Source organism: Pan paniscus, chromosome 9 (assembly GCF_029289425.2).
Source record: "Pan paniscus chromosome 9, NHGRI_mPanPan1-v2.0_pri, whole genome shotgun sequence".
Lineage (NCBI taxonomy): Eukaryota > Metazoa > Chordata > Mammalia > Primates > Hominidae > Pan > Pan paniscus.
Window position 1 is genome coordinate 120352501 of NC_073258.2, and position 17362 is coordinate 120369862.

The 17362-nt window shown below is 53.8% G+C and overlaps 1 protein-coding gene and 1 non-coding gene across 3 annotated transcripts in view; one reads left to right on the top strand and one right to left on the bottom strand.

The window, feature by feature from the left end:
• The window catches only part of NECTIN1 (nectin cell adhesion molecule 1), a 92602-nt gene that overhangs the window by 12639 nt on the left and 62601 nt on the right, over positions 1-17362 (bottom strand). The window contains exon 6 of one of the 2 annotated variants that reach the window (XM_003819987.5): positions 11664-15994. The exons of the other annotated variant lie outside the window; for it this stretch is intronic. Coding sequence (XP_003820035.1) covers positions 15447-15994 — 548 coding nt within the window. The 3' untranslated portion in view covers positions 11664-15446. Of the gene's footprint in view, positions 1-11663; positions 15995-17362 lie in introns of those variants that run through there. 2 annotated transcript variants of the gene reach the window in all.
• LOC112441226 (U6 spliceosomal RNA) lies at positions 6993-7098 on the top strand. The gene has a single exon (XR_003029173.1). It is a non-coding gene; the product is annotated as a U6 spliceosomal RNA (small nuclear RNA).

Genomic DNA, 17362 nt, shown 5'->3' on the forward strand with positions numbered 1-17362 from the left:
ACTCCATCTCAAAAAAAAAAAAAAAAAAAAAAAAAAAAAAAGGCTGGGCGCAGTGGCTCACGCCTGTAATCCTAGCACTTTGGGAGGTCAAGGCAGGTGGATTACATGAGCTCAGGAGTTCAAAACAAGCCTGGGCAACACGGTGAAACCCCATCTCTACTAAAAATACAAAAAAATTAGCCAGGCATGGCAGTGTGGGCCTGTAGTCCCAGCTACTTGGGAGGCTGAGACAGGAGAATTGCTTGAACCCTGGAGGCGGAGGTTGCAGTGAGCCAAGATCGCACCACCGCACTCCAGCCTGGGTGACAGGGTGAGACTCCGTCTCCAAAAGAAAGAGGAATGTTACCAGGAAAATAAGAAAAGCAGAAAATATAAAAACACGGGAATGGCAGAGTTTCTGGAGCACCTATTTCTTCTCCTGATATAATTGATCATCCAGCCGCAGACTCACTAGAAATCTGTCAAGGTCAGCCCCACCAGCAGAGTTGGGCTACTCAGGAGGAAATGAAGTTCTGGCCACTGAGGGTTTCCTGCGTGTCCGTGTGAAGAGACCACCAAACAGGCTTTGTGTGAGCAACAAGTCTGTTTATTTCACCTGGGTGCAGGGCTGAGTCCAAAAAGAGAGTCAGCGAAGGGAGATAGGGGTGGGGCCATTTTATAAGATTTGGGTAGATAAAGGAACATTACAGTCAAAGGGGGTTGTTCTCTGGCGGGCAAGAGTGGGGGTCACAAGGTACTCGGTGGGGGAGCTTTTGAGCCAGGATGAGCCAGGAGAAGGAATTTCACAAGACAATGTCATCAGTTAAGGCAGGAACAGGCCATTTTCACTTCTTTTGTGGTGGAATGTCATCAGTTAAGGCAGGAACCGGCCATCTGGATGTGTATGTGCAGGTCACAGGGGATATGATGGCTTAGCTTGGGCTCGGAGGCTTGACAGAGGTCTGTGCTCCTTCCCAGTGCTGTGTATTCTACAACTTCTCCAGATCACTTCTGTTCTACAAAATCATCTTCCATAGCATCTTTTCCAGGAAGTCTTTCCTCATGAGCCCGGCCTGCCTCTGATGACGCCATTTGATACCAAACACCGTTCCCACGAGCTCAGGTTTCACCCTACCTGGGGCATTTGCTGATTCACGGGTGTACAAAAACTTGTATGGGGCCTGGGATCCCCTGTGGAGTTAGGCTGGTGCAGTCTCCTTCCTCCTTCCCTGATGCCAGGGCATATATGGCTCTGCCCTTCACAGTTTCTATGGCAGCAGGCAGAGGGTAGGGTTGCAGAGTGGTTAGAGACACGGATTCTGGGGCCAGACTGCCTAGGTTTAAAGCCCAGCTCCTCAGTGGCTAACTGTGGGACTTTGGGAAACTCTCTTCATGTCTTCATGTCCCTGTGTTGGGAATGATAGTAAGAGTAATAATACCTACCTCCAGGGCTGGAGGTGAGGATTCAGTGTTATAAAGTATGTTGAACACTGCCTGGCACTTAGGGAGTGATATTGTTAGTCTTAGCTGTTTTTAAAATATCCTGAGTCACTTTGTAATTTCCAAACATCATATAAATGTAAAGAATTCTTAATGTTGTTAGGCTCCTGGGACTCAATTTCCCCATTTGAGAGTTGGGGAGAATGATCTTTGAGGTTCCATCAGGTTCCAAAGGTCTGTAATTCTTGGATAGGTAGTTAGACCTCTTGCTTGGGGTTTGCATGAGTTGAACTACAGGGACAAAAGAATAGGGCGTGGAATAGGACACCCACGAGCCCAGGCTTTGGAAGGGAGAATTTGACCTCTGGGAGGTAACAGCAGAAAACAAGAGGAGGCAGAGTGTTTCAGAGGGAGAGCCTTCCCAGTCAGGGAACTTTGGGTACTGTCCTTATCCCAGAGCCTGCAGGAAGGCCAACACCAGCCAGCTGGGGGCTCCAATTCCCATTGGGGCTTGGGTGTGTCTTCAGAAAGAGTATCATGTGAGAGACCTATGGTTTTCATTGATCAAGCCCCCAGATCTTCCTAGGGTGAACAGATACTTCTGTGGAGGAAATCCTGGAGACGGACAGCCCCAATCTTTCTTGGGGGGATCTGTCCTCGCCACCCCATACTCCTTAAGTGGGCTGTTGGAGGAGACATGGGGAGCCTGCTCCTACCGTGGTTTTCCCTGGAGCCCCTTCTCTGCTCCCCTCTCGTGGGGGCTTGGATTGTTTATCTCATTAGCAGGGGAGCTCCTTTGCTTCTCTGCAGGGAGGGCAGAGTGGGTCACTCTCACAGTGAGGGATGAGACCATGCCCACCCCAATCCCCCCACTCCCACTGCAGCTGCCGCACACCAGGCTTCTCTGGAAGCTGCCCTTGGCCACTATCACCCCAGGCACCTGGGCTCAGGATCAATTGCAGTAGATCACGGAGATGGAGTGGGGTGCGGTGATTCATCACTGTCAGTGCTGTCTAAGAGCTCTGGGGCGGACCTGCTACCCAGCCCTGCTGCTTTGTCTTCAGGAGCAACTTGGGAGAGGCCACTAGGCGCCCATCTTCCATTGCCCAGGCTCTTTGTTCCACATGCAGAGAGGGGTCATGGAATCAGAGAGGCAAAGGGCCTTGCTCAAGGTCACCTGGTGAGAAGTGGCAGAGCTGGTTGCAGAGCCCAGCCCCCTGCCTCCTAGTCCAGGCCTCTCGCCAGCATATTACCTCCCTCCCGTCGGCTGCCATCCAGCCCTGACTGCCTGCCCTTCTCTTCCAACCCATTATAGTCAACAGGGAAAATCCCATTTGGTGTGCCTTGCTGTCCCCTGTCCTTCTTGTCATTAACGCCCCAGGAAATTTCCATTGCTTCGGGTCAAGTGTGGGGACCAGAGGAAGGTTTTCCGGCGAACCCCACCCGGTGTGGTCACCATGACACCTCGCGGCCTCATGCCAATCACTCTGTTGTGCCCCACGACTCCTGTTTCCTGATGGCTGGCTTGTCCTTCCTATTCTTCTGGGAATCCCCCCCCCCCCCCAGCACATCTCCTCCCCCTCCGCCTCTGGCTCCACCCATCCTGTCCCAGCCTCTCCCGTGCCTCCTAGGCCACCGGAACAGGGATTTCTTCTACGAGGGCCCCCACCTGGCAGACCAGATACACACCAACCCTTCCTCTTGAGCTCCAGTGAATGTATGACAATAGGCCTTCAAACATTCTTTTTTAAAAGCCTTGGAAACTTTCAAAATCCTACATCTCTGATAGTCATATGAAAAAGTGCTCAACATCCTTATTCATGGGGAAATGCAAACCGAATCATAATAACATACCACTATGCCCTTGCCAGAAAGACTAAAAGATTAAAGGACGGATGGCACCAAGAGTGGGCGAGAAGCAAAGCCATGGGAACTCTCATACGCTGTTGGTGGGAGCGACATTGGCACAACCACTCTGGAACACTGATTGTATCTACTAACCCTAGTTCCACTCCCAGCAGAAATGAGGGTGATGGGCCCCAAAGTTACATACAAGAATGTCTGTAGCAACTTTAATTGTCCCAAACTGGAGACTGCTCACATCCCCACTGATGGTACAAGAGAGAGGCACACTGTGGCCTTTTCACACTTTGGGATAATAATACACAGCAATGGACAACAGACCTCATGGGTGAGGCTCACAGACATCATGTTGACTGAAAGAGCTGCAAAAATAGTATACTCGATTCTATTCTATGAATAGAATAGACTAGGTATGACTCCATTTCTGTGAAGTTCCAGAATGGGGGTCATGCCTGGGAGGGCGCATGAATGACTCACAGTCTTGATCCGGGGGTGGTGACATGGGTGTGTACAAATGGAGCTGAACCCCTAAGATCTACGCACTTTACTGTTGTTACCGTATTCCTCAATAAAAAAGCTTGAAAATGAAAAATAACAAAGTACCAAAACCTTACACAGGATCCCGGTAAGTAAAAATGATCACGGTTGAGACCTATCCTCTCGCTTCCCATGTCAGGCGGCTCCTGGGGCATTTCTGTGGATTAAACTGTAGAAGGCACTGGAAGCCTTTGCTCCGGGGTGAATGTGGCCTCACGTTCCTGCAGCTGGCTTCAGTGTCCCCTGCAGGAGGGTGGCCCAGTGCGGGGATCCCAACCCAGCCCTGCCCTGAGGGACACATCCCCGTTCCTCCAGACTCGCGCCCCTCCAACAGGCTGGTGGGTCGTGGTGCGAGACGACGTCAATCAGAGAGAAAATAAGGGAGTGGTGCTCACCACGTAGCCAGGAAGGCACAGAGCTGGGATCCTACCTGGAACTTGGCAAGTGTCTTACTTCTTGATGTTGTTTCCATGACGAGTTCTGTTTCCCTGCTTAGGGCAGATACCCAGTGGTGAAAATAACAATAAGTAAGAATACTATCCTAGTTCAACGCAGCTGAGCACTCAGTCTGTTCTAGGTGTTCTGTTGAGTGCTTTACAAGGAGACAATTCTCCTTTAATCCTTATAGCCGTCGGTGGCAAGTATCCCTATTACCTGTTTTACAAATACCTTACTCCGTATATGAACTATCTTTATTCATCCCAGCAGTCTACACACGTAGATTGAGAAATAAAATTCAGAGAAGGCAGGCACCTTGCTGAAGGTCTGCAGAGCTGATAGGTGGTGGAACAAGAGATTGATCAAGGTCAGTTTGACTCTAAAGCCCTGTCTCTTTCCTTTCACCAGGTTTTCTATAAATGTCTGCTGTGGACTGAACTGATGGAATAAGCATCCAAAAGGAATGACACAGGCTGAAATGCTGACCCTCATCACCAAGATAAAACATTGCAGAGATGCATGAAAATTACATTTGGGGAGTAAATAGGCAGCCCAAGTACAGAGTGAAGAAGACCTGCTTAGAGGTGGCACACATGAAAACAACTCAAAGGTTTACTTGCCCATCCAAATATTCATCCATCCATCCATCCATCCATCCATCCATCCATCCATCCATCCATCCACATATCCATCCATCCATCCATCCATCCAACTATCCAACCCCCTCTTGCCCTCAGGAGTTTAACCACCAGGATTGAGCCCCTCTGTGTCCCATGCCAACCTCCTAAGCTCAGATGGGTTGGCTGTGCCCACTGTGTAAGAGGGGGTAGGCCAGGTTCAGGGAGGACACACAGACAATTCCTCACCCCTCCACCCCCATTCCCTGCTGGTCAGACCAGTTCCAGGGATCAGTATTTAATACCTGGCCCTCAGAATGGGAGGGAGATGGCAATGTGTGTGTGTGTGTGTGTGTGTTTCTTCAGGAACACCTTTTTTTTTTTTTTTTTTTTTTTTGAGATGGAATCTCGCTCAGTCGCCCATGCTGGAGTGCAGTGGCACAATCTCAGCTCACTGCAACCTCCGCCTCCCCAGTACAAGCAATTCTCCTGCCTCAGCCTCCTGAGTAGCTGGGACTACAGGTGCCCACCACCATGCCCAGCTAATTTTTGTATTTTTAGTAGAGATGGGGTTTCCCATATTGGCCAGGCTGGTCTCAAACTCCTGACCTTGTGATCTGCCCACCTTGGCCTCCAAAAGTGCTGGGATTACAGGTGTGAGCCGCTGTGCCCAGCCCAGGGACTTTTCTTTAAAAATAGACTTACATCTATTTTTTATTTTTTATTTTATTTTTGAGATGAAGTTTTACTCTTGTTGCCAAGGCTGGAGTGCAATGGTGCAACCTCGGTCCACTGCAACCTCTGCCTCCTGGGATCTAGCGATTCTCCGGCCTCAGCCTCCTGAGTAGCTGGGATTACAGGCGCCCACCACCATGCCTGGCTAATTTTTTGTATTTTTAGTGCAGATGGGGTTTCACCATGTTGGCCAGGCTGGTCTCGAACTCCTGACCTCCGGTGATCCACCCACGTCGGCCTCCCAAAGTGCTGGGATTACAGGCGTGAGCCACCATGACTGGGTAACAGACTTTTTTTTTAAAGAGCAATTTTAGGCTCACAATCAGATTGAGTGGAAGGTACAGACAGTCTATGGGAAATAGACTCCCTACCTCCACATAGGTATGGCCTCTCCCACTATCAAAAATCCCATACTAAAAATAAAAGAAAAAACATTCTACACCAGAGGCGTCCATTTGTGGTAGTTGGTGAACACACACTGACACACTGCGACTGGTCCGTAGGTAAGTGGGGTTGTTTGATGTTGGTGTGAGGGCTTGCTCTGAGCTGGCCATTGTGACAATGCTTTCCCACAGCTACTGATCAATGGACTCAAGACTTGAAACCACGTTTGCCTGACTCTGAAGCCCAGGCTCCTAACAGCTGTGTTGCTAAGTGGCCTGATGACGATAGCATAGGTTTAAATATCTGGAAAAGTGGTTTGGTGACGAGTAGCCATCTTCCAATATTTGAAGGACTATCCCAAGAAGGCTAGGTGGAGTTATTCTGTGTAGCTTCACAGGGAAATACCTAGGCCAATGGGTGAAGCGTAGGGGAGGGAAATTTTGTCCGCATAGAAGGGTAGCCCTGTGGCATCAGGGCTTACTTTGAGAGGTAATGAATTGCCCAGCACCAGAGGCTGGGCACATTTGAAGGAAAACCCCTGTCTTGGGGAAGGTTGGGCTTCACCACCTGAAAGGTCTCTTTTATTTTGATTTATTTATTTTAAGACACAAGATCTCACCCTGTCGCTTATCCTGGGGTGCAATGGTACAATTAGAGCTCACTGCAGCCTCCAACTCCTGGGTTCAAGCGATCCTCCCACCTCAGCCTCCCAAGTAGCTGGGACCACAGGTGTTCACCACACCTGGATAATTTTTTAATTCTTTGTAGAGATGCAAGTCTTGCTGTGTCACTCAGGCTAGTTTCAAACTCCCGGTCTCAAGCGATCCTCCCACCTCAGGTTCCCAAAGTGTTGGGATTACAGGCAGGAGCCACCACGCCCAGCTAAAAGGCCTCTTTTGACTCTCATTTTGATCAGTTCAATTTGGTTCAGCCTCTGTTGAGCATCCACTCTGTGCTAGCTCTGGGCTGGGTACTGGGGATGAGTAACACATGATCCCAGTGCTTGCTTCGGCAGCACATGTACTAAAATTGCAACGACACAGAGACGATTAGCATGGCCCTGTGCAAAGATGACATGCAAATTTGTGAAGCATCACATGAAAAAAGAAAAAGACAAGCTCCCAGTCCTCAAGGGGCTGCCAGCCTAGATTGGAAGGCAGCTTGTGCCGTTCTGTTACTTGCTGTCCCTTTTTGCCCTGGATGCCATGGGGGCTTTCAGGGATGAGGGTCCCAGGAGCGTTGCAAAATGAAAAGAAGCTGGCTACTGAGGGGATGGTGGGCGTGAGCAGGAGGTCAGGCTGGGGGACCCTGGCCAGCTAGTCTCTGGGTCAGTCAGCCCCAAGGAGGTCTTTACTCACTGTGGAATGGAAGAGGCCTTTGTTAGGGATCTTCAGGCCCGTACTCAGGCAGAGAGCGGAGGACTCAAAGAGCACAGGCCCTGCCACCCTCCCCTTCCGCCTCTCTCCGAGGGTCCTCCCTCATCTGCCTAACGGGGATATAGGGGAACTGCCACCTTCCTTCATGAAGCACATTCACTTCTCCTAGGTTGACAGCAACATGGAGCCAGGAGCTCCACTCAGAGAGGGCTATGGGACCTCCAGCCTGGGCTCTTTCATAATCCCTCTTCCCCTTCTGACAGGTGCCCAGGGAACAAGCGCCTATAGGTGGTCTAAACCCCAAAAACCTGCTTCACGAGGATTACGGGTGTGGCTCCGTCCTGCCCCCTACTTGCCTCAGGTGGTGACCTCCATTGCAGTCACTGTCATCTGGGATCCCAAGTCTCACAGGTGACGATGATGATGAATACGAAAGTGATGGATGACAACAATAAATAGCATTGTTCGGCACTCAAACCCTATGTGTGTTAACTCACGGAATAACCCAACTTCCTACCCCTTCAGTCCTATTTTCCTGTCTCAAGACCCACCTCTTCCTCATGACTGACACCTGGGGCGGCCTCTGCCTCCACGCTGGCTGTCTATTGGAATCTCCTGGGTAGCTTATTAAAAATACGCCTGTTAGGGCCAGGTGCGGTGACTTACGCCTATAATCCCAGCACTTTGGAAGGCCGAGGTGGGTGGATCACAAGTTCAGGAGGTCGAGACCATCCTGGCCAACATGGTGAAACCCTGTCTTTACTAAAAATACAAAAAATTAGCTGGGCGTGGTGGCACGTGCCTGTAGTCCCAGCTATTGGGGAGCCTGAGGCAGGAGAATCACTTGAACCAGGGAGTCAGAGGTTGCAGTGAGCCGAAATTGCACCACTGCACTCTAGCCTGGTGATAGAGTGAGACTTTGTCTTAAAAAAAAAAAAAAAAAAGCCTGTTACGGGGCTCACACCTATAATCCTAGCACTTTGGGAGGATTGCTTGAGGCCAGAAGTTTGAGACTAGCCTGGGTAACATAGGGAGACCCCTGTCTCTATAAAATAATAATAATAATAATAAGACTAGCTGGGCATGGTGGCAGGTACCCATAGCCTACTTGGGAGGCTGAGGCAAGAGGATTGCTTGAGCCCAGGAGGTCGAGGCTGCAGTGAGCCGTGATTGTGCCACTGCACTCCAGCCTGGGTGACAAACCAAGACCCCGTCTCAAAAAAAAAAAAAAAAAAAAAAAAAAAAAGTCTGTCTAGGCCCCAATCCCAATCCCAGAGGCTCTGACCCTATTGGCGTGGGGCAGGGCCTGATTTTTTAAAATCCCCAGATGATTCTGGAGTGTAGCCTGGGTTAAGTTCTCTGCGCTCAATGGGACCTGTGATGTATGTTGATGCCCTGCGGCTGGTTCTCAAGCCGAGCGGCCAGCTATGTGCTTTTCTCCATGGAGCTCAAGATGAGCTTGGATGCAGAGTTGCCAGAGGGGCCAGCATAGATGAGGCCCCAGCTCCTGGAGTGTGTATGTGCTGTGTGTGTGCTGTGGGAGGTATGCGTGGCAGAGGGGAGGCTGGGGTGAGGACTTCGACTGCAGCGCCTCATCTGGGAGTAGTTCTGGGGATGGGGAGTGGAACCGCAGTCCCCCATAGAGCAGGACTTGGCCTGGCTCTGCCATCAAGCCGGTAAACCCGGGGAGAGAATAGGCTCTGGGGTCCAAGAAGCCAACAACTAGGTAGAACCCAAGGACTGCTCTGCATCATGCTGCTCAGCATAGTGTCTGGAGGATGTGGGGACAGAGCCTCCAGCTGTGGGCACCGGTACAGAGGTGGTTTCAGAAGCAGGTCTAGCTGGCACTCCCCTCAAGCGTTCAGAGGGCTTTCCTCCTCCAACTTTCCCACCCAATCCATGTCCTTCTCATTCTTCAAACCATGTCAGATAGCACCTTTTCCAGGAAGTCTTCCCCGATGAGCCCCATGTGACTCCGACAACTCCACTTAACACCAAATATGGATCCTGCAAACTCAGTTTATATCCCATTGGGGGTTCTTGCTACTTTGTAAGGGAACAGAAGTTTGTACCAGATCTAGCATCCCCCCAGGAGTCAGGCCGGTGCCACCCCTTCCCCTGGGTTCCTCCCCTCCTGCTGCTCTCAGGATGTGGCTGTGCCCTTGAGCGTGATTGGCGCATGCGTGGGCCAAATCATAGTTTCCTCTCTAGATTTTCATTCTCCATGTGCAGAATGAGTGTGTTGGGGTAGGATGATGTCTTTTAGAACAACTACTGTAAGATGGTAAATTCTCAAGGCTGCCCGAAATACTCTTAACAGGTCTCTGTCTGGAGAACTCCTGCACATCCTTCAAGGCCCAGGTGAAATGTCACTTCAGATCCTCCCAAACACAATGACCCACTCCCGTCCTGTGCTACCCCAGCACTTTACACACAGCTCTGCGACAGTCTGTGGCCATTTTGGAATTGGGGATACCCAGTGTTCGGAATTCCTTAGAGCTGGGATGCTGGGTGTGGCTGTCACAGCATTGCAGTGCCAGAGTGGCCAAAAATGTGTTGTAAGTGAATAAATGAATCCCTCAATTCATCAAGTTTATCTCCTTAACCATCTGCAACCAGGAGTGGGTAGGATTGGGAATGGAGAGAAAGGCCTCCACGGTCTCCAGAGAGGAGCTTAGTCCTGGGCCCACCAGCCAAGATAGGGATATGGTGGGCACATCCCGGGGGGGACCTTAGACACTCAGACAGGTGCTGCTTCCATGCCTTTGGTCCTCTGCTCTGCTGAGGGTGGTGCTGGAGGGATGGAGGCAAGGGTTGTGGTTTGGGCAGAAGGAGCCACAGCCTGGCAGATAGTTCTTCCAAGGCCCAACTGGACTAGAAGACTAAGAGTATGCCCTTGGACTCCAGTATCCTTTGGGCCGGGATGTCTGTAAGGGGACATCCTGGCACCAAGGCCTGGGGAAGGGACTGAGTCTGGCTTCTCCAGCCCAAAGCTCTGTCCAGAGGGGTTGTGCCTGAGACTAATTGGCTTGCCCTCCTTCCGCTGCTGGAGAAAGTCTTGGCTAATTTGCCGGAACGCTCTAGTTAAATGCCAATTAGGACGTTCTGTCCACTGCTCTCTTCCAATATATTAATAATGTAATTACGCATTTATTGCCTGCACAAATTAAAAATTAACTTAAACGGACAGCCTGGAAAACTGAGGAAGTGACCGCTTAAACAACCAATTTGCATCTCATTCGAATATCAACATCTAAACACAGCCCCTTCTAGGATGCTGGGTTTGGCCTTCCAGCGGGGGCTCAGCCAGCTGCCAACAGCTGCTGGCTTCTCCTTCTGCACGCCCACTTCTGCCCGTCCAGCCCCAATCCTGGGTGTGGAGGATGTGGCCTTGCCCACAATGGGCAGGAGGGTTTTCCGCTAAGCAGCCATCTTGGCTCTATCGTTTCTACCCCCTCCCTTTCCCAGGGGTCGTTGGTGTGGATTTCAGTGAAAGGAGATGCTACTGGGTGTGGGGGGTGACAGAGGGATGGCTGGGATGGGGCAGTCTCTGAAGCCCCTGCCACTCCCACCCCCAGGATCGATTTGTCCTGCATTCCAGCCCAGGAGATGGGAAGCAGATGGTGCTGGTGGGGAGAGCGGGGAGGTAACCAGGGAACAAGAAGAACTTCTCTCCAAACAACCAGCCCCCTGGAGAGAAATGGGGGGCACAGGAGGGGTGGGTCACAGGGAGAGCTTGCAGGGGATGGGGCGGGGCAGTATCTTCGAAATAGAAGATGAAAGGATAAAGCTCTCAGCTCTTCTCCGTCCCCAGGGACCTAACACGGCAGGCGTGACACTGCTGGTTTTCTTCTCCAAACAGCCACGGGAGGGGACGTGGCAGGAACAGGACAGCAGGAGTGGGTGATAGGGGAACTGGAGTCTGGGGCAGGAGGCACCCGTACCCCCAGGAGGGCACCAGCCGGCACAGGGCTTTCCCTCTCTGCTGTGTGCACCCCCAGCCCTCTCAGGCCTTACTTTCTTAAAGGCCTCCCTCCTGTGTCTGTGGATGCCCACTCCTCCCTCTGCGATGCTGTCGTCAAAGTCCACGGTCTTCTCACTTGCATGGAAGATGGTTCCAGGGCAGCCTGTGAGCAGTCTCCCTCAGGGCTCCTGCTCCTCTGGAACCCTGGAACCTGGACATGGGGTGGGGGGGGTCCCTTCCCCTCACTATCCCTCTGTGCCACCTCCTCCAGCTCCACGCCTTCCCCGCCCCCACTGCCATGGAGCAGGGCAGTGATGGGATGCAAACCAGTTTGTTTTAAACACTTTATTTATAAAAAAGTACATTTTTAATCCTCAGTACATTTTCAACCCATCATTTTTTTTAATACAAGTAAAAGGGGGTGATGCAAACACCCCCCAGGTCAGAACCAGGAGGATCTGCTGGGCTGTCCCTGGACCAAAGGCGGAAAGGGCGACAAGACGCCGAAGCAAGGTAGCGCATCACGCTGGGAGGGGAGGGTGGCAGCTTCTCCTGGATTCTTTTCATTTATACAAAAAAGGAAAACCAATTTTTTCGACCAAGAATCCCATTCCTCACAGCAGGGGTCAGAAGAGCAGCAGCACCGAGTGGGACAGGGGCTCCTCCTGGCCTCACAAGCTGGGCAGTGTTGGCAGCAGTGGCAGCAGCAGAGGCCTGGGCACCCTCACCACCTGGGCCGCAGCAGAGGGGCCTGCCTCCTGGCATCCCCGGTACTGGGCAGTGTGTGAAGCCTCCCTGTGGGTGTGGGGACCTGGGGCGCACCCACCTGCCCCTCACTAGGAGAGGGTTTCTGTTGGCAGTCAGGCTTTGGGGGTCTCTGTCTGGACTCCTGAGGCCTGGGAGCACTCCCCTCCTCCCAGAAGAGGGGACACCCATGTCTGCTTGGCTCAGCAGAGCTGCCCACACCCACCTAACACAATTCCCAATTTCTCTGCTCTGAGGAAGGCAGAAAAGTTATTGCACCAGTGACTTGGGCAAGTGGGGGTTGGCTGGCAGAGGAAGCGCATGCCCAGGAAACAGGGCCCCTATAAGGCTCTCTTGCAGCCCGGGCACTGGGAAATCTTCGTTTCTCCTTAACGGCTTTCAGCAGGATCAGACCATTCCCTCTGCCACATCTGTGCTGAGTGGCCATCTGGCTGTGCATGCATGCGTGTGTACATGTGTGTACACATGCCTGCGCGTGGGTGTGTTGGAGGTGTGAGTGTGTCCACTGTGGGCACACGTACTGGGTCTGAGGTGGTTGCACTTGCAGGCCTGTGTTTACCTACTCTGTGCTGCTGCTTTTCAGACCCTTCTGATAAAAGGGGACTCGGCTGGTTCTATTACACATTAGAACAATATCAAAATCTGTAAGGAAACAGGGGCATGGGTGTGGGGTGGGGGGCAAGGACAGGGAGGGCAACAAAAGGCAGGATGACAACTGGGGAGGCCTTGGCACAATTCATACCAAGTTTATTTCATTTCCAGCAAAGCAGAAGCTCAGCTCATGCTGTAGGCATGAAGGAGAAGCAAAATGTCCTCATCTCTCTGCTGGGCTAGACCTCCCTTTTGCCAGCTGGCTGTGTCTGTGGGCCCAGCAGTAGTGCCCACCTTCCCACAAACTTGGGGCACAGAAAACCTCACATCCCTAGGTCCAAGTGCTGACCGCTGCCTCATGCCCACCCTCAGCCCAGGCTGGCAGCTGCTCGGTGGGTATGCTGAGGCTGGGCCCCTGGCAAGTCAGGAGCCTCCTACGTGGCCCATGCTACATGGACCCCAAAATTTGTGCTTTGCTTGTGGGGAGGGTATGGAGGTGTCTTAAGGGGGAACTCAGTGCTTTGGCTGGGCTTGGGGCCTTCAAAGTCCATCACAGAATGGGGAATAGAGGGTGGCAGTGCAGGATAAAGGAGATGCAGGAGGAGACAGGGACAGGAAATGCCTCTATCAGGCAGGCCCCTGGGATTGCCTCCTGCCTGGGGGAAAAGGGGACCAAGCAGAGGGGCCAGAGTGTTGTAAGGTGGGATGGGGCAGTGATGTAATGTGGAAAAGGTCCCCTGTCCTGGGGGACACTAATACTGCTGGGAAAAGCAGCCCAGCTCCTCCACCTCCCTCTGCCCTGTGGCTGGAAAGACTCCAAAATTTTCTCCCCTAACTTCACCCTATCCAGTACCCCAAATGTGTAGAGGGGAGAGCCGCACCAGGGCTGGCATGGCTTCAGACTTCTGCTACGTGGCTACTGGGCAGCCTGGGCTGGGGCCAGGGCAGTGAGGGCCAGACAACGATGACCCACCTGCTGGGCCCAGGGTTGCCGGGGCAGAAATGGAGCTGGCTGGGGGTTCAATAGCAGCACCAGGGAGGGGAGGGGTTGGGGGGCTCCCTTAGGAAGCCTATGGCAGGGTGGGTCAGTGCCCGTGGGGCACAGAGTGGTCTGCCTCCCTCCTCCCCAACACTTGCCATCCTGCAGAGCCCCTGACACCCTGGGGTGAGTTAACTGGAATCCCAGTGGGCAGGCATGAAGGGCCGCGAAGCCTGCCTCTCCATCCCAGGGTCCTTCCCATGGGCATGCCTGTCTAGAGTGCCAGGGGATCTGGGAGCAGATGGAGGAACTGAGGCACTTTGAGCTGGGGGACTGAGAGAGGGCTGGGAGGGGTCTTCCTCCATTATATACATGGGAAGACCCAGTCTGGGGTGGCTGATAGGAACTCAATGTCCCATTCAAGAAGGGAATCTGCACTGAAAGGGAGGGCTTCTCCCAGGCCCTCCCCTCATCCCAGAATGAGGACCAGGGGTGGCTGAGCAGGAGGTGGCCTAGTGGCCCCACCCCCCTCACTTTCTGCCAGGCCCGAGGCTTTGACAATGGCCTTTGTGTGTGAGGCATTGTATGGACTCCTCAGTCCCTCGGACTGTGTTTGCAGAGCTTCTGCCATGTGGGCTTCCTTCTCCACTACCCTCCGTGTGGATGCTTCTTTACCTCTGACTCCTGCAGGTGGATCCCCCTGGGATCCCAGCCCTGACTAGCCAAAAGAACCAAGTGTTGCTAGATAAGGGAGAAATCAGAGAAACCTCCACGCTGTAAGAAGCAGTTTGGGGCAGGCCTGAGATCCTAGGGTGGAGGCACCAGGGACCCAGTCTCAGCTGTCTCTGGAAGCTTCTATAGGCAGACCCCATTCTCAGCTTAAAGGGGGAATGAGGTGGAAATAGACGGGTGGGCCTTGGGCAGTGTCTGGATGGGGCAGGGCACGGGACTCCAGGGGAAAGCAGGCAGAGAGGAGCAGTGTGTGCATGTGTGTGTGTGTGTGCACGTGTCAGCAGAGGCAGAGAGCAAGTGTGGGCTGGAGCCCACCTGGAGCCCCTAATGGAGGGGGCACATTGGGGATAAAGAGGGGACGTGTCAGAGCTAGGCCAACTCCACTCTCTGTGGGCCAATGAGGAAAAAAAATGTAAAACCACCCTCAGCAGGAAAACACTGCCCAAGGCCCCGCTTAACAAACAAGACTCCCTGGGAACTGGGGAGAAGCCGCACCCCTCCCCCCACCTCTTGGGCGCACCGGCTGTCTAGACCCAAGGTCCCAACTGCATCAGCTTTCACTGGTGGGTGTTGGGTTCCCTCTAGCCGGGAGGAGGAGCAGCATCTGGGGGTGTGGGGAGCTTTTCCCTCTTAGAGCCCCTTGAGCCCTCCACCCCCAGTGAAGAAACACAAACAAATTCCAGTGTTGGGGGGCGGGGGAGGCTGGCTCCCCAAACCCTGGAGGGATGCCCAGGTACACAAGACGAGAACAGGGCTCCCTACACAGAGGGCAGGCAGGTGGGGCCCGTAAAGGGAAGATACAGTAACACTAAAGCCACAGTCGAACACAACACCATGGGGAAGGGCGGAGGAGAGGGAGGAAATAAAACACAAAGCCAAGTCGTGGCTGCCCTGGGCTCCCCTGGCCCCCCAGGAGTTCGGGGCTGGCTTTGGGCAGCTGGGCAAGTCTCTGTTCAGCTCCTGGAGTGGGAGGTGGGGGGCGGGCAGGGGGCGTGCGGGGAGGGGCTGGGGAGGAGCGGTCACAGACAGAGGCTCTGGAAGGGGGGCTACACGTACCACTCCTTCTTGGAAATGAAAGACCCGTCGTTCTGAGAAACCATGTTCTCAGCCAAGTCCAGCTGCTCAGGGTCGTACTGGTAGCCCAGAGTCCGGTCCCCGTAGCCGTCCTGACGGGCCTCGGCCTCATCCACGGTGAAGTAGGGCCGCTTGGCGTCCTCGTCATATTTGGGGTGGGGGCCGCCCACCTTGCGCTCGCCCCCTCCACCGCCCTCCTCCTCCTCCTCCTCCTCATAGCTGCTTCCACCCAGTGGGCCGGCCTTCTTCTCGTCGTCTGAGTCGTCGGGGTACTGCAGGTTCTGCGCCATTGGTGGGTGGTGCTGGGGGATGCCTGCCTTGCTGTAGCCGTTGCCATACACGTGCTTCTTGGTGCTGTAGTCACCCTTGAAGGTGTGCCGGCGCCGACGCAGGGCGACCACGATCCCGCCGACCACAATCAACACCAGCAGGATGCTCCCCGCCACGCCCCCAATGATGGCCGTGGGCACCGGCCCGGCGCGCCGCCCATGTTCGGGAGGAGACGGGGTGTAGGGGAATTCTGGGTGAGGAAAAGAGATGGAGGGGACAGCATCAGCGTGTGCTCCTGGGGTGTAGAGGGGGTGGGAGGGAGGCAGGGAAAGGAGAGGCCAGGAAGGACAGGCTGTCTGCACCCCAGGTTTGAGCAGCTCCAGTTCGAGGCCCCGCAGCACCCCACCCATCCTGGAGCCCTAACATGCCGCAGCGTTGGTAGCTGGAGTGAGAGACAGACAAGAGGAGAGGCAGAAGGCAGTACCCACAGCACCAGGGTCTTCCATCCCCACTGTCCTTGGTGTGGTGCTGGCCCAGCTCAACCCCTATTCATGGTGCAGTGAGACACGTGTGCCAGTTCCAGCTGCAGCACACTGTCCACTCCATGCCATTCACAGCCACAACCCTGAGGAGGTATGCCATTCATCCTCATTGGATATCTGAGGAGCTGAGGCTTGCAGAGGTTAAAGAACTTGCCTGAGGCCACCCAGCAATGGATGCAACGTTGCTTCTCCTGCACATAGAACGTGTGCAAATGTCACTGATACCCCTCTGCCAGACACCTGGCAGTCACTCTGCCCCAACACCATCAACTTGGCTTCCAAGACCCAGAACCAGGAGCCACCTAGGTGTTCTGCACCTGATTTTGTCTGCCTGCAGGGCATAGGGAAAACAGGTTCCCAGGCACTGGCTCAGGAGATGCCCCGTGAGTGCCAATCAGCTGCCAAGGTGCCAGAAACCAGGGCTGTGGTTCTTGGCTGTGGTCTGGGCCTGCAGGGCAAGGTGGGGGCCTGGCAGTGCTGCCAGCCTGGGTTATAAGTGTAAGACACCAGCATGGCAGGGCACAAGCACAGGGCAAGGACGGCAAAAAAGGAGGGGGGAAAGCATGTGCGTGTGTGCGTGCGTGGCAATGTCGAGTACACACAAGTGGGCACATGCACAGGCACACACGCTTGCCGTCATAGCAAGCCTGCCACCCAGAGAGCACATGCTGGGAGGGCCTGCATGCCTGTGCCGACATGATGAACATGAGTGTGCAAATCTGTATGCTCCGTGGACACAGCTGAAATGAGGAGGCAGGAAAGGTGAAAAGAAGAGAAAGGAAGCAGGTGGGACAGGAGAGAAGGCTGGGTGGGTGGCTTTCTGTGCCAGTGGGGACGGGCCACAGTACTGTTCTTTGGCCAACACTGCCCCTTCCCTTGCCTTACAGGGCCTGGGAAGGTGGCTGAAACCAGGGCCATGCCACGGGCCAAAGAGGCCCTAAGGTGAGGCTAAGGGAAATGGTTCCTGGCACCACCACAGGGTGGCACCGGAGACCACAGCTGGCCTCGGTCAGAGCTACTAGGCTGCGGGTCTAGGGCAAGCCCAGAAGGCTGACCTCAGCCGCGCAGGCCCTCCT